General features: G+C 36.8%; 1 protein-coding gene across 1 annotated transcript in view; it reads right to left on the bottom strand.

Annotated features, from left to right (window-relative positions):
* Nucleotides 1-2485: 2485 nt before the first annotated feature.
* The window catches only part of LRP12 (LDL receptor related protein 12), a 52226-nt gene continuing 39293 nt past the window's right edge, over nt 2486-15418 (bottom strand). The window contains exons 5-7 of the mRNA XM_032181229.1: nt 10689-11790; nt 9936-10068; nt 2486-5699 (exon numbers count right to left, since the gene is read on the bottom strand). Of these exons, the coding sequence (XP_032037120.1) occupies nt 4836-5699; nt 9936-10068; nt 10689-11790 (2099 nt within the window). The 3' untranslated portion in view covers nt 2486-4835. The remainder of the gene's footprint in view (nt 5700-9935; nt 10069-10688; nt 11791-15418) is intronic.

Here is a 15418-nt window from a genome sequence, read left to right on the forward strand (position 1 = left end):
GATAGAAGTGGTTCATCACCTCCAAGTCTGCTTGTGGGGTAGTGGTACTGGTGAGCTGTTCCTGCTTGAATTCTTCCAGACAGAGCAGAGGGAAATTTGAAGACAGGCCCACCACATCACAGCATGCTGTGGTAAGCTTTCAAGATATTTGGCTCCCTTTTTTTGTGTGTGTTGTGCAGGGAAGAGCTGAGGACACCTAGAAGCATAGCTCGAAATCTTACTCAACTCTAGAGCTCCAATTCTTGAGCTCCACTTCCTCTCCTGAGATTTACCCCTGGCTAATTTAGGCTTTGTGGATCCTGCTCTTAAGCGTAGAAACCTTCCTACCTGTAACTCCAAGTCTAGCTCAGAGCTGCTGATCACACAAACTGGCAAGGAAATTAAGAGTCAAGACCTTATACTGTTGTGCATAAGAAAACTGAATCTATCCCATAGGTGGTTTTGAACACATTAAATAGATAATGACATTCTGTCTAAGCAGTCCTTTTATTTTGTCCATTTGGACAAACAAGATAATCTTGCTTCAGCTGCATTTATGTAAATTTGGTAAATATTTGATATTTCAGAGCTCATCTGTCCCTGGACAGAATGGCCTGAAATATCACTTGTGGGATAGAAATAATTCCTGTAACACTGTGAGAAGACAACTGGCTGTGTATTCTTAGTTATCATTGAGTACTTGCTGCTGCAACAGGGACTTCGGCCCCTGTTTGGCATTGCAACCCTCACCCACAAAACATTTTATTCTTACTGCCCTTCACTTTGCACAGTTCAATACAAATCTCTATTTTTTAGGCAGTGCCCAACTCCGCACTATGCAGAGGAGCTTCCTGTTAAGTAATGTTTGCTCATCCTAAAATACCACATAGTAATTCAGTCATTTGAGAGACTTTGCAAAAAGCCATCCATTGCAACCTTGAACTTACATCTTAGGCTAATGTTTTTGTGGTCTGCAGCAAAGCAAATAATCCTGTAAAACTCTACAGGGGAATGAATGTCCTGATTAGAGTGGCTATTATAAAAGTATGATCAAAGAAACTTAAGTAACCTAATAATTAATTTAATTAAGATAAAGAACCCTGAAGAAAATCAGTCCTTGTCTATTATTTAGTAAATAATTCAGCAAATTAAAGAATAGGTTTGCAAGAAACAGACAACTGAGATTGTGAACTTCCAGAAGACTTACAGGATGTCACCTACAAGTCATTTATAATAAAGACAATCTATTCTAAATCTTTTGAGACATACACTTCTTCCCATGGAGACTTTTAACTTCTAGCTCCCAGCATTACTTATTCATTTCTATGTTCTGGTGTAATTACCCTATCTTACTTTTATCCTCTCTCTGTTTTCACATCCTTCCTATGATAACCTATGTCTGAAAAGCGCTCTTACCTTCATGCACTCTTTATCTCTTTCTTAACCCCAAAATTTTTACTGTCATTGAGCTTCAAATAAAAGATGGCAAAGCAGAGATGTATCTCAAAATACAAGAGATACAAACAGAATTTGGGACAAACAGTGAAGATGCTTTGTTAAGGGAACTAGAGACTGATGTTGAGTAGTGGACAAGCCCAGCTAATGAAGATTATTGATAGTATTTTCCATTTTTGGCAACTTCCCTCCATTGAGAGCAGACTGGATCATGAACCAGATTTTCAATGCAAGAAAATTAACAGAAAGGATATCACTTTCAGTGAACTTTACCAGCTGTTCTTACTCAATCTTCTACACCTTGAGAAACACCAAAAAATTATTTCTGCATTTATGTTGACAGACTTTCAGAAGCATGACTATTTTGTCACAAAAGTATGAATTCTGTTAATTATTCTGCCATACCTCTGTAACATCACAAGTGAACAACGCTGTGACAAAATCTGAGATTGCTGCTCTGAACTCAGACACCTGACCCTGCTGTGTAACACCTACAAACATATTCTTACTTTGTGGATCTTTTTTCTTACTCTTTTAAACTAGCTTCATTTATCCTTTACATTTTGCATAAGAAAACATTATTTGCTAGGAGGGCCCCACTGAACCAGAACACTTATTCTGCTTTATTTTGGGCTGGTCTGTGTGTTTTCTGCCATTGCTCATCTCCATTTACAACCACATTGCATAACATTACAGATTATAAATATTCCTTTAGACATTCTGGCCATTCAAAATCAAAATACAGTGACTTACCTCTTCATATTTATTTTTTACCTCCAGCCTTCAACCCCTTTACCTCTCACAGAAGCAGTGTACAGGGTGACTATAATAATCTTTCAAGCAAAGCAAGTGAAGAAAAGTTCTTTCAGATTGTATGTTTTCTGTTGACTTGGACAATTTCATGCAATGTGGTCACATGGAGGACCTAGTGCTGAGAGCTAAGTTCTTCTGCAAGATTTCGCAGGGGAAGATATTAGAAAATCAGTACTGTATTAATCAGAGATTTGATCACTCCCTTTAAAATCACTACGAAAAAAATCATTGCAACAAATTAGCCTCATACAAATATGGATTTTATTTACAATTCTCGAAATTCTCAATTAAATCCAACTTCAGTTTAATGTGTAGCATTTATCCTTTAAAACAAATCAAACATTGTATTCTTTTTACATCTGCAATATGGAGTCCATAGGTACATGCTATTTGGGGTATCTAATGGAACCACTTTAGATCACTTTACATATGTATGTAAGGTATTCTGTGAAGACTTCTTCTTCAAAATGCATCTGCCTCAGTGACAAACATTTCCGTAACCACTTTCTAATGATAATTCGTTAGGAAGGTTTAAAAACCCAGTATTTTATACCAGGACATACTGTTCACATGTATTTCAGGGTGTATTACCATGTTCATATTGCAAAATTGCCTGCTCCATAAGCAATGCCACTGAAATCAGACTAAAGATTACCCACAGATTTAGATATTATTCAATGTGAATAAAAATGGCCATTGATGACTTTTACTTGGGTATGTGGAATTATGGGCCAATCTGTACCTGAACTGGTACCAGCGTGATGTGATCTGTTCTGAAACTTGAAACCGCATGGGTTATTATAATAAAATCTTTTACAACTGTATTGCACATAAGCTCCTCAAAAGCACAAATCTACATAACTGTGTCCTGAACTCAGATTTTACCTACTAACTCTTGTGAATTAAATCAATCAGATGGTAAAATTACTTATTTTTCTCATCCCAGTGTCTGTGAATGAAGAGAAGAGGGAGAAGATATATACACTTTGGAATCCATTCGGTTATTTGTTTTTTCTGCATGTGATTTGTACTTCAGAGATGAGGATTTTTAAAAAGTAAAATAAAAAGCCAGACAGACCTCGGATTTATCTTTAAAAGTACCTCAAAAACATAACAAAAATTCAATTTAATTTTGATACGTATTAAAACATTTTAGTCAGTTCTGCCTGACAGTATAACACGACAGAAATGCACAAGACTTTAAACATGCTTTAAAATGACATTCAACAAAGTATTTAAAATTTAATAAATAGCATACAATCACACACAAATACATTTCATACTGGATCTTTAAGCCTACTAAAAACAGACTGGCAAAGAATAAATAAAACAGTAGTTGACATTTTTGTTTTTAAAAGGTGTAGATTCTTGTTGTCAAGCCAGTAGCCACATATTAACCTGCTTATCACAAAATTGGAAGTTATGAGCTTTTTCCATTGATCTGTTTTGCTCCAACATGTAGTATCATAAAAAAATACACTGAAAGGGATTTTTTTTTTTAAACAACCAGTCTGCAACCAAGTAAACCAGTTTTTTAAATACAATGAATAAATAGGGAATTAGTAAAGCAAATTCGATTGCAACAAAAATGCAACACCCCAAGAAAAGAGCCATGGGAAATATATAGCCATTGCAATATTAGACAATAATAGTACTTAAAGTGATAGTGCTTGTGCACTAAGCTCATTTAGAGACCTTAATATGATTTTAGTGCAAATCCCTTGAGTCCAAACAAGCTTTATACCCTACAGTATTAGGGAAAGATCTATTACCAGTTGGAACTTACTCTGTAGTGTATTTGTACATATCGGATATTTAAGGAACTAACACATATTGTAATATCTTCGGCCCTTTTTTACTTCAAATTGGAAAGACTAACGACTGGGGATTTTACATACTAATTGGCTGTACCATATTAGACTGCAGTTTAGGAAAGTCAGTGCTATAAAAGCTTTTGCCATCAGTTTATCTATTGTATCTAAATTTCACAAATCATTGCATTTTGTACTTCTGAAAAAATGTTCCTGGAGAAAGTTTCTCCTCCCTTTAAATAAGTTCACATTATAATGAAATTCAAGAATATTTAGACAAAATGTATAAACTCAAAGAAAAGTACATATTTTACATTAACAATCCTTACCAGCATTTAGTATATTAAGTTACAAGTATGTTGGCAGTAATACAACAGAGTCAATTCCTAAAGGAAAATAATTCTGTACAAATTCACCTGTTAATATGGGGTTAAACAGGCAGCCAAATAAATCTTGAGCGGCCATGTTTCTGTTTTGAACTACAGTACCAGGATAAACTAAATTTGAAACTAACTGGGATAACTTCAGTTTAAAGAGTAATCAGATTATACTGGATACACATACTGTGTATTCAGAGCCATTAAACGTTCACTCTAATAGTTCCATAAAGTCATCCAGTATAAGAAATGTTTAATCAACCACACAGTTGCTAAAATAGTTTTAACATAACGTTGTCCTGGATTTTTTTTAAACTAAAAACTAGTTTTAACTGTGAAGTACAAAACAATGACAGATATTGCTCCAACTTGTACACAATCTTTCCTAAACAAACCGTACCTAGCAGAGTAATAATGCCTCATCGTCACTAGTTTCATTTTTCACTGTTGCTTCTAAGCAAGTGTCAGGTATCTGGGCAGTGTGTACGATGCCACAGCTCTCACAGGGGCCATCTCGATTGCATGACCTTACACCGTGATGTGTTGCACTGTAAGGCTGTCTAAGCCCTGGTCCTTGATCTGAGCTTAGATCAAGTAGAGGTCTTGAACAGTCATTCATGTCAAAGTCTGATGCTACATCAGAGACTGGAATTAACATTTCAACATCATCATCCTCTTCTCTTCCACTTACCCCATTATCAAGCTGTCTCAAAGGACTTTGGTTCTGATTCACTGAGCTCGATCTCCCTAACGTAAAGCGTACCCAGCGTAAGCCTTGAGTCATACGACTTAGCGCGCTAGTGAGCTGGTGACGTGCAGGACTTGTGCTTGGGGGCTCTACACTTGCTGCTTCTCTTCCGCTATCCGTGTTACCACTACTGCCACTCTGAGCAGAGGAGCTCCCACATGCTCCTACTGTTGCTTCTATTGCTGTTGCAGGCGGGACTTTCTGAGGCAAGGTGGCAGCAACACCACCGACTGCTCCTGCTGTGTCTCTTCTTTCATTTTCTGTATCTGTATCATCAGATTCAACTGAAAACAGGCTTCTGTGAGTATTACTTCTTTCAGCTTCTCTGCTAGTACTTTGACTGGCAACATCATCTCCATCTGCTGAGACCAGTGCCAGTGATCCAGAATGACGTGACCTTGCAAAATTAAAAATTCGATTCCAAATGTTACTTGATCTGCCAGCAATAGGAAGTCTGATGGAGGTAAATCCAAGTTGAGATCGCACTGCCAGTCTCAGGTTTTCCAGAACCGAAGCCTAAATGAGAAGACAAACAACAATGAAGTGTTGACAATACACTGTCACTGTTCACGCAAAAGAAGAATGACAACTGTTGTGCCCAATGGCATATTATCACAAAGGTTAAATGTAGAGACTTAAATATTAAAAAAATAAATAAATAAATCAGTCTTTAATATTAAAGATCTGGTACATGTAGCAATAGTTTATTTAGGTTATTTGAAACATAAAGTGGGTTTGAAAGAAGCCTAGATTCTCTTGAGGAGAAAACATTATGGCTAGGGAAATTAAGAGGAAATATGTACAGAAGAAAAAGAGGAATAAAAAAGAAATGAAGTATATTAGGTACATTTTTGTCCAAATCAATGACCTCTAAAGAAAGGCAAAGTGAAAAAAGATGGACTATAACCTGGATACGGAACACTGATTACAGAATAGTAGAGCCACAAATCCAGTGCAGAAAGTATGGTACAGCAGGTATGCAAGATCCTTTACATACAGTCTTATCAAGAAGATAAAGTAGTCTCTGTGGACTTCAGAGAAAGTATGTATTAAAATGCCTCAAGAAGTTTGGGATTTAAAGAAGAAATCCTCCAGAAACTCCTCAAGATTTAACAGATGTGACCATTTGTTGCCAACTATCATGGGGCAGCTTAGAGTAAAGATTAAATTAAATATCCTCTCCAGCAGAGATGCTTGTAGTTTTTTTCCCCCGTTCTTGCATAATCATTTAATTCCAGTTTCAAGATGCTTTCATGCTTCCATTTAATTAAAATTATCTTATGTGTTCTAAATCACACATTTCTCAATTTTGGTATAAATTTTCTAGTCAGTTACGGAACAATACGTGCCCGAATTTTTCTGCTTTAAATCTTGTGCAACTTCTAAGTTGTAAGGTAACATGATCATACTAACATCTTACTCAAAATTAGAGAAAATAATGCCTCAGCTAAGTAGTTCATTTCTCAGAAACATTAGGGCAGAAAATCTGCCAGATGTCCACGACTCTGGAAGTACTCATTGCTGCATTGAATTACAGGATAAAATCCATATTCACATCTTTTTAATGAAGATTATTGAAAAAAAAAAAAATTAATCGGAATAGCTTTTTTTTTTTTTATATAAGCTTAACTTAAAATATATGTATGCATTTCACTTTGTTTACAATGAACTTCAGTGTCTGATACCATCTTCAACTCCCTTCCATAGTCCTTTAGATGCCACAGGGCATACAACAGTATCCAAATAACACTTTCACATACTTTCATCTGCCTCTTCCCTTCCAGTAATTCATAGAATGACATTTGCATTCAAGCATGTAAATATATATGTTCAGTAGCCTTACTTTCAAAAGGTACTGGAGAGACTGCTCCTCACCCTCGAAAATCCAGTGCTGAAGGCACTCATCAGCTTTATACACAAAGCATTATATACAAATCAAAACAACCAAGGAACTTACTTTCTTTCATTGTTCAAAACTGTTGTACATGCATCAGTATTTTTAAGGAGTATGAAATCATAGTGACATTGAAAGTCTAAGAAGCAACTACATTTTGTTATGTGTTACTATGGAAGATGGTCACTAATTCCATTACATTTGAATTAAAAAAACGAAACAAAAAACTATACCCAGAACAATAATGACTAGCTAATTCAATTTAACTTGACTGAAGATAAAAGAAAGTTTCTGTAACTGCATAGCTTTTTAAAAGTTTCAGTAACAACCTGACTTATAGCCACTACATGTCTGATTTTTCAGAATTGTCTTTCCTATCAGGAGATTTGATTTCAGTAAAAAACAAGATATTTAGGCAATCATTGTGGGGTTTCAGGATGAAAAACAGGTTTGAGTAAACTAAGTTTGGATTATTCTTAAAAGATTCTTATTATTCTGAAAGTCTGGATTATTCTTAAATATGTTCACATACACCAAATCTGAAAAACCCATACAGGGTAGGCATGTGCAGGAAACATGGTATTGTTCCAAGTTGCCTGTACCAGAGGTATTACGTATCTGGACATAGTGTAAATGCTATCTTAACAGACTGTCTTGGCCTAGCCCTACTTTAGGAGACTTGTGAGAATAGCTGCATCTCAAACTAGTGAAGTTTAATTTCTTTTGAAAAAAAGTTCTTTGAAAAGTTGTTTTTTTTTTTTTTTTTTTTTTTTTGTTAAGTCACCTTTAAGTATTTAAAGGCTGCAATGAAGTCTGCCTAGAGCCTTTTCTTCACCAGGCTGAACATCCCCAGCTCTCTCAGACTTTCTCTATAGGAGAGGTGCTCCAGCCCTCTGAGCATCTTTGTGGCCCTCCTCTGGACCTGCTCTAACATCCCCACTTCCTTCTTGTGCTTGCACTCCAGGTGGGGCCTCATGAGGGCAGAGTAGAGGAGGACAATCATCTTCCTCCCCTGCTGGTCACTCTGTTGATGTAGCCCAGGATGCAGTTGGACTTCTGGGCTGCAAGCACACACTGCTGGCTCATGTCAAGCTTTTTGTCCACCAGAACCTTCTCAATGACTTCTTCTCCCAGTCTGTCCTCATGTCTGGGATTGCCCTGACCCAGGTGCAGCACCTTGCACTTGGCCCTGTTGAACCTCATTAGGTTCACATGGGCCCACTTCTCAAGCTTGCCCATGTCCCTTTGGATGGCATCCCTTCCTTCTGTTATATCAACTGCACCACTCAGCTTGGTGTCATCTGCAAACTTGCTGAGGATGCACTCCATCCCACTGTCTGCCACATTGATAAAGATATTAAACAGCACTGGTCCCAAAATAGACAGCTGAGGGACACCCTTAATTTCAGAAAAAGAAGACAGCAAGCCAAATCTGTAAGAGTACAGAATTTGTTTTAAGCAGAAACATGATAACCCATCCAGTGAGAATCAGTGATTCTATAGCATACGTTATTAGCATTCCTTACAAAGCTCATGTTCTTACAAAAACATTTCAGTTAGCCCTAGAAAGAAGAGCTTGTCTTCCATCCAAATGACCTTTCTATTGCCAATTTAGCTACTGAGAAATCTTCACAGTGTCTTGTTTTGGATCTGCTTTCAAAGTCTCTCATACCAACTGCAAATTTTTTTTCTTCTTTTCCTGCATAAAATCATTTGTGAAGGATTACAATCCCCAATTTGTGCCACTTACCTAAGCAGTGGAGTAATAGCAAATGTACAATAGGGTAATGCAATTTAACTTTGAAGAAATTTTTAATTAAAACGTTAAGATCATATAGATGGAGTAAGAAGAGAAATGTAGGCATGAAATGAAGATAACGGTAGAAAAGATAAAAGAATAGCATGTATCTTCATTAGTGGGAAATCAGTACAATCACATACAGCTTCCCTAGACACCTACTTCATAAAAAGAACAGACTACAACGATAACCGCAACAAGGCAAAAAAAGTCAGTCAGTCAAGTAAGAAAAAACAGAGGTGGGACAAGGTAAGGAGGCAAAAGACTATGATCACGCACATCCCAAAGTTTACAGAAGGCACACAGAACAGCACATGGTCACCGATCAGAAAGAACACAGGGCATGTGATGAGGACACAAACTGGTGGAAGCTCTGTATCACCAGAAGCAATCCTTGCAAGACTACTTGGTTACAAACATCCTGCTGCTTGTGAACATGTGTGCATGAAATAATAAGTGAAATCTACGGCAGAGTAAGTGTAATGAAACCAGCCAAATAAATATTGGACAAATAAATATATAGCCAAATAAATTTATGCTAATGCTACCTATGAGTATCAAGAAGGCTAGATATGATTAACTCCTATTTACTCACTTTTGATACTTTGCCATTAATTTTACATAACAGCCTTGCCTTTTCCATCATTTTTTCTATGCATAGTAGGCTTGATCATAACTAAACACATATGCAGTGTGGATGTGCGCATAATGGTTTTGCATACTCAAATCTTTCCCGAATTTCCAAGTACTAGCTTGCAATCTTAACTTCCACAACATAATACAAAACACACAACTGGGTCTATCCCTCTATACTAACTTTTCTGGCAAGAATGACTCTATACTGTGCATTACTGTCCTTCAACAACAAAAAATTCTGTAAGGTAAACCGTGTGGTGCTACTGTTACTAAGATTTGCCCAACAGCTAATCTTTAGTATAATACTACTGGCATGAAAGGAAGAAAATGCTATATAACAAACAAAAAAGGACAAGGAATGCAAAATATCGTGGTTTTAGTATCCTTAAATTTTGAGTAGTCTGCCTGATTTTTGGAATCTTACCTGGTTTGGTGAACAAACAGGAAAATCTTCAACTGGTGGAATTAAACCCTGGGCAATTAACTGTCCGTAAGACGGAGGAGCTTCTCTTCTTAACAGTTCAGCCTCAACCCTTGACAAGTGAGTTTCAAATGATCTTTCAAAGAGAAAAGAAATTTCATAATACATAAAACTATGATAAAGATTTAAATCTGAGGGTAAAACTACATCAGACTATTCTAAAGTAACAGTTTTCAGCAGATTTTATTATTTTAATTGAAATTTAATTTAGAAAACATCAATTTAATTTGTTCAAAATATAGTCCTTGCAGTCATTCCCATGGGTCTGTCCAGATCATAAAAGAACAAAAAAAACCCCACCCCTGCAACAATAAATTCCTAGGAAAAAGCATTGACCAAATATAAAAGACACCATTATAGATGCTAAAAAAATTTTTAACAAGTGAAGAGTGAGCAATCATGGCACAAGAGAGTCTACAACAGAAGAAACATTGTTAGACAGAATTGAAATATTAACTGCAAAAATGAAGCTTTGCTACATTTTCTTTTGGGTAATAACATGTGAAAACAGTTAAGTGATCAGAATACTTCTATTCCCTTTCAACTAACCTCTTACTGTCAAAGAGAAGAGAAAACCTTTAGAAATCACATGAAAAAATAATTGTATGTGAATAAAAGTGTTTCAAGCAATGTTTCAACAAAAGATATGAAAGCATTTTAAAAATTTAAGTACCCGAGTCCATCTGTTCTACTTACCTTCGCTCAAACATCCTGAGTGAGTACAATTTACAAGTACATCCCAGTGCAATGACAAGCAGCAGTCCGCAAATAAGACTCCCAATGACAGCTGCAGTTATTACTCTAGTGGGCACAATGACCGGGCAATTCTCTTCATCACTGCCATCACCACAGTCATCTTGAGAATCACAAACCCAACTCTCAAATACACAGCGGTTATTTTTACAATGAAAATTTCCTGGCTGACAGAAGAAACAATTTTTTTCATCTGAACCATTAGGGCAATGATTCTGGTAGTTACAGCGATCTGAACGAGGGTAGCAAACACCATTTCGAGAACAGGGAAACTCATCTCTTTGGCACATGGTGCAGTTGGTTTCATCCCTTCCATTTGGACAGTGCCAGTAGCCATCACAGCGTTGCTGCTCTGTGTAGCAACCCCAATTTCCACCACATGGAATTTCCCAGGGCAAACAGAAGCCATCCACTTGATAGGTGGCATTGAATCCTCTTGCAGCATTCACTTTGTCAGCACAAAAATGCACTCTTATCTGTCCTGAGGATGAAACAACCGTGAGGGGAGCATGAGAGTCAAATGCTGTTAGCACACGCAACAGCCTCCGTGGATTCTCTTCTAATCCATCGTATATTTTGACATAGTCTCCATAGCCTGTACCATCAAGTTTAAAATCTGTGAATCGCAAAATTACTTTGCGATGATCACCAGTGTCTATCAGCCAGGTGCAGTTGCTTCCAGGTGGATAGAAGTCAGGATAGTTGGGAGAACTGAAAGTACCATAAAAGTATTTTAACCACTGCCCGCATGTTGGCACATCACAGTCTATTTCGTCTCCTAGGTCAAGACAATCGATGTTACCATCACATTTTAAAGATTCTGGAAGGCAAGTGTAAAGCTTGGTGAAGCGAGAAAGACACTGGAACTGATTGTTAGCACAAGGTTGAAAGGAAGAAGCTGTTGGAGGATTAGCTTTGGCACAGATTTCTTCGTCAGAGTTGTCTCCACATTCATCCATATTATTACACTTCCAAGCTTCTGGAATACACTTCCCATTAGCGCAATGAAACTGGTCACAATCACAATTTGGTTCATCAGACTTTCCTGGGGAAGGGAAAAAGAGTTATAAAAACATTAAATTCTAAAGAAAGAGAATGATTTATGGTTTGTGTTGCATATTTATTTGCTGCATCAAGTAGATCACAATGGCAAAACAACTATTTAAAATATCCGTAAATCACCACAGCTTTTACTGTTTCAAGATAAAGCAGCTTTTGAAGTCTTTGTTCTGTGAGCACATCAGCATGAGTGTCGCTCTTAGCTACATTCAGTTAACCTATGCAACTTTAACCTATGCAAGAAAACTTTAACCTATGCAAGAAAACAATGCTCTTTCACAGTGACTGAAACACCTGGCTTCTCAGGTGAAAAAAATAAGTTTGGAAAAGACCATTTCTCTTCTCATACACACTAAATACAGAAACATTTTGTCCTGTAGTTACCTCCTCAAATTCCTTCTCCTAAAAGCAGTTAGTCCTCTCTGCCATTTTCACAGGTTCCTACTTTATACCTTGTACATAAGGATCTATACCAAGAGAGAAGCTGACAGTTGAAGGTCACATATTACCCCCAACCTAGAACAGAAATTTCTCTCCTCACTCTCTTCCCACTGTCTCCTCTTGGCTCTCCTCCAGCAATCAAGAAGATTGCACTGAAAAGCACAAACATATACTTGGCTAAGCACACAATTATGCTTTAAATGTTAAGGATGAAAGTAGTGCTCCAGAAGACATGGATTTATTTATTTATTTATTTTTAATTCTGAGAAAAGTTAAGACACACCTTTATTTATGAAAATGCGGTCTAGTGGTTACTACCGCATTTGTAAACAATATTTTTTTGCCAGGATTCATTTATTAAGGTTCCATCCATGTTTAACACTGAAGCAAACCTCAGAAGCAATTTAGTCTCTGTAACAACTTAGCTCATTCAAATACCCCGTATCATTTAAAATCACTAAATTTCTAAAGATGATGATACAGACTGTAAAATAGGCTATAAAACAAATTGCCATGGTCAATCCTCCAAAAAAGCATTAAAAAAAATCTGCAATGCAGATGGTCCTACACAGCAGTAATTCAAGAAATAATTTAGACAGATACATACTAAATCTAGGTAACACTGTGCTTAGGGTTTTAAAAAAGAAACAGGACAAGGACAACGATGAACTTACTGAAATGCAGACTTCCCCAGGAAAAGCAGGTTCTAGCTTGCTTTACAACAAAGCAATTCATATTGGAAAGGATCTCTGGACGTCACCTAATCAAATAATCTGCTCTTAAGAAGACTAAGTGAAATTTGATTGGGTTGTTCAGGGCCTTATCCGATCAAGTATTTTCAAGGTTCCAATGCTGAACCACTCAAAGTGATAAGACTCCTCATACCCAAGTCCTGACTTCCCTTGCTGCAACTAATCTGCTGTGATGGGTCAAGTCACATCACATCTCTTTTTTTTCCCCACTACTTCAGTATCTTGGAAAGCATTAAAAAGAAATATGCTACCTTAAAAGAATTAATTAAAAAATAGAAAAGATGCAGTATCATTTGAAACATCTCAAAAATGCTAAGGCTTTTAAAAAATGAGTACAGGAAAATGTGTAACCAACAAGGGTGATAAATGTTAAGATCAATGCTCAAGAGTATTTAAGTCAACAAATTCACTGAGTGTGAAAGGAAAGTAAATAGAAGAGCATGCACTGCTGGTGATTAAGTTTTTAAAAAATTGTTATTTCATAAAAAACCAACAAAACCACACAAGAACAGATCTAGTATAAATGATATGATCTTCTTGTTCTGATACACACACAGCATACATAATATTAGCACGGCAAATACTCAGGATGATTCTGGGCTTTGAATGTATAACTTGTACACATGAACTCACTCCTAGAATGATCATGACAGGCCTATTGCTGTGGGCCATAGGTGAAGGGCAATATAGTATCGTATGCATAAGAGTTGGTGAACTTGTTCAAGTACTGATTATGGTCCAGTTCACCATTTCTACCTTGCAGAACCCTGAAAAATACTGAATAGAAAGATGTAACATGGAGCTGTAAACATTCACGGCAATACTGTAGTAATGAAATAGGATACAATTTCAACCTAAACACTTCTTATGTAAGCTTTCCAGAAAAGAGCTGCCTACCTGACCCCGAGTTATCATTTTTAATTAATGATTCTGAAGTCATTAATTACATTTTTAGTAACTTTATTTTTCACTATACATCAACGACTATTAGTAATCTCTAACCCATTATGATACCCATAATGTAGACAGAGGGAAGACAAGTAAAGTGATCACAAAATTTTACCTTATGGTCAAGTACGTTTCCAACTTGGAGTTTTTTGTCGTTGTATTGTCTTTTTAAAATGAAATATTTTCCAAGGCTATTTTCCAAGAAGGTATTATCTACTTTAAATCAGAATTAATTCAAGTAATTCACATTGTCTGTCTTCCACACCAGATTTAAAATGCAGGGCTCCCTAATGGTCCTTTTTAGGCCTGTGATCTGTATCATTTCTATCATTTCAGTACAAGTAAATCTAAATAGCATCTGTGCAACTCAAATAATACTATTTATCCCCCCTTTTTCTTCAATCACACACCACCTTTAAGAATCACCTTAGAAACATTAAATAGTCTTGTGAGGTGTAAACTGAGCACTACCGCGTGATAATAGTGAGAAGATATCAAAAACCACAAAGCACAACAGAACATATAGCAAAAAATGTTGCTGGTATTTCAGGAGTCTCCTTTTCACACTGGAAAGCAGAGGCAATCAGAAGATCATTCAAGCAGATTTTCCAACTGTTCTCCTACACACAGGGTACTTCACAGTTTTAGAAGACCACCCTGATCTCTGAAACACAATACTACCACCTCAAATATAAAAATACTTACCAAATATCATTATCAAGCATACAGACCAAGATTAAGCCAGTTTCAGTATGTTCAATTTTAAAAATATACATTAAAACACTTGAAAAGCCCTTCAGAATCAGTGAATTAAATTATCTGCTGAGGAGTTAAGCTGAGTAGTACTGCATGATGCTACCAAAAAGAAATCAAGTAACATAAGAAAAAAATGCTTGTTGTTGAAATGTTATAGTTTCTTCCAAAAGGTGGTTACATAGTGAAATTGTTTCAAGATTAGAGGAAAAGACAGGAAAGGATTTTCAAAAAAAACTCCATTAAGCCTGTGGCTTGCCTCCCCCACCCAATCCACACCCCTATCCAAAATGTTCGTTTTGCTCCCAACCCTCCAGGCAGGAATTCTACCTTTCCTCTGAGCCACCAAGTACTCACTGGGATTAAGTGAGTACCCACTGAGAAAAGTGGGGCAGAAGCCAATGCTCAACATAGGCACCTGTGGGCAGTTAGCAGAAACAGTAGTGAGGGATTACTGATTAAGCAGTAACTTTTTCTTCTGGTCATGTTTTTTGATGAGACAGTAAGCAAAAAATCCTAGTGGAATATTGTCCTGAAAACTGAGTCAGCATCAAAAGCACGGCTGCATTACTTCGCCCCAGCCTTGCTGAACTGCAAGGAGCTGAAGCATAGAAGAAACTTTTTCACAGGCTTCAAAACATGTGATAGAGGGATAAGCCCTCCTGGGAACTTTAGGATTGAAAAAAAGCTCCGACAGGGTGAAGAAAGCCATTAGGAAGA

This window comes from Aythya fuligula, chromosome 2, assembly GCF_009819795.1.
Source record: "Aythya fuligula isolate bAytFul2 chromosome 2, bAytFul2.pri, whole genome shotgun sequence".
Lineage (NCBI taxonomy): Eukaryota > Metazoa > Chordata > Aves > Anseriformes > Anatidae > Aythya > Aythya fuligula.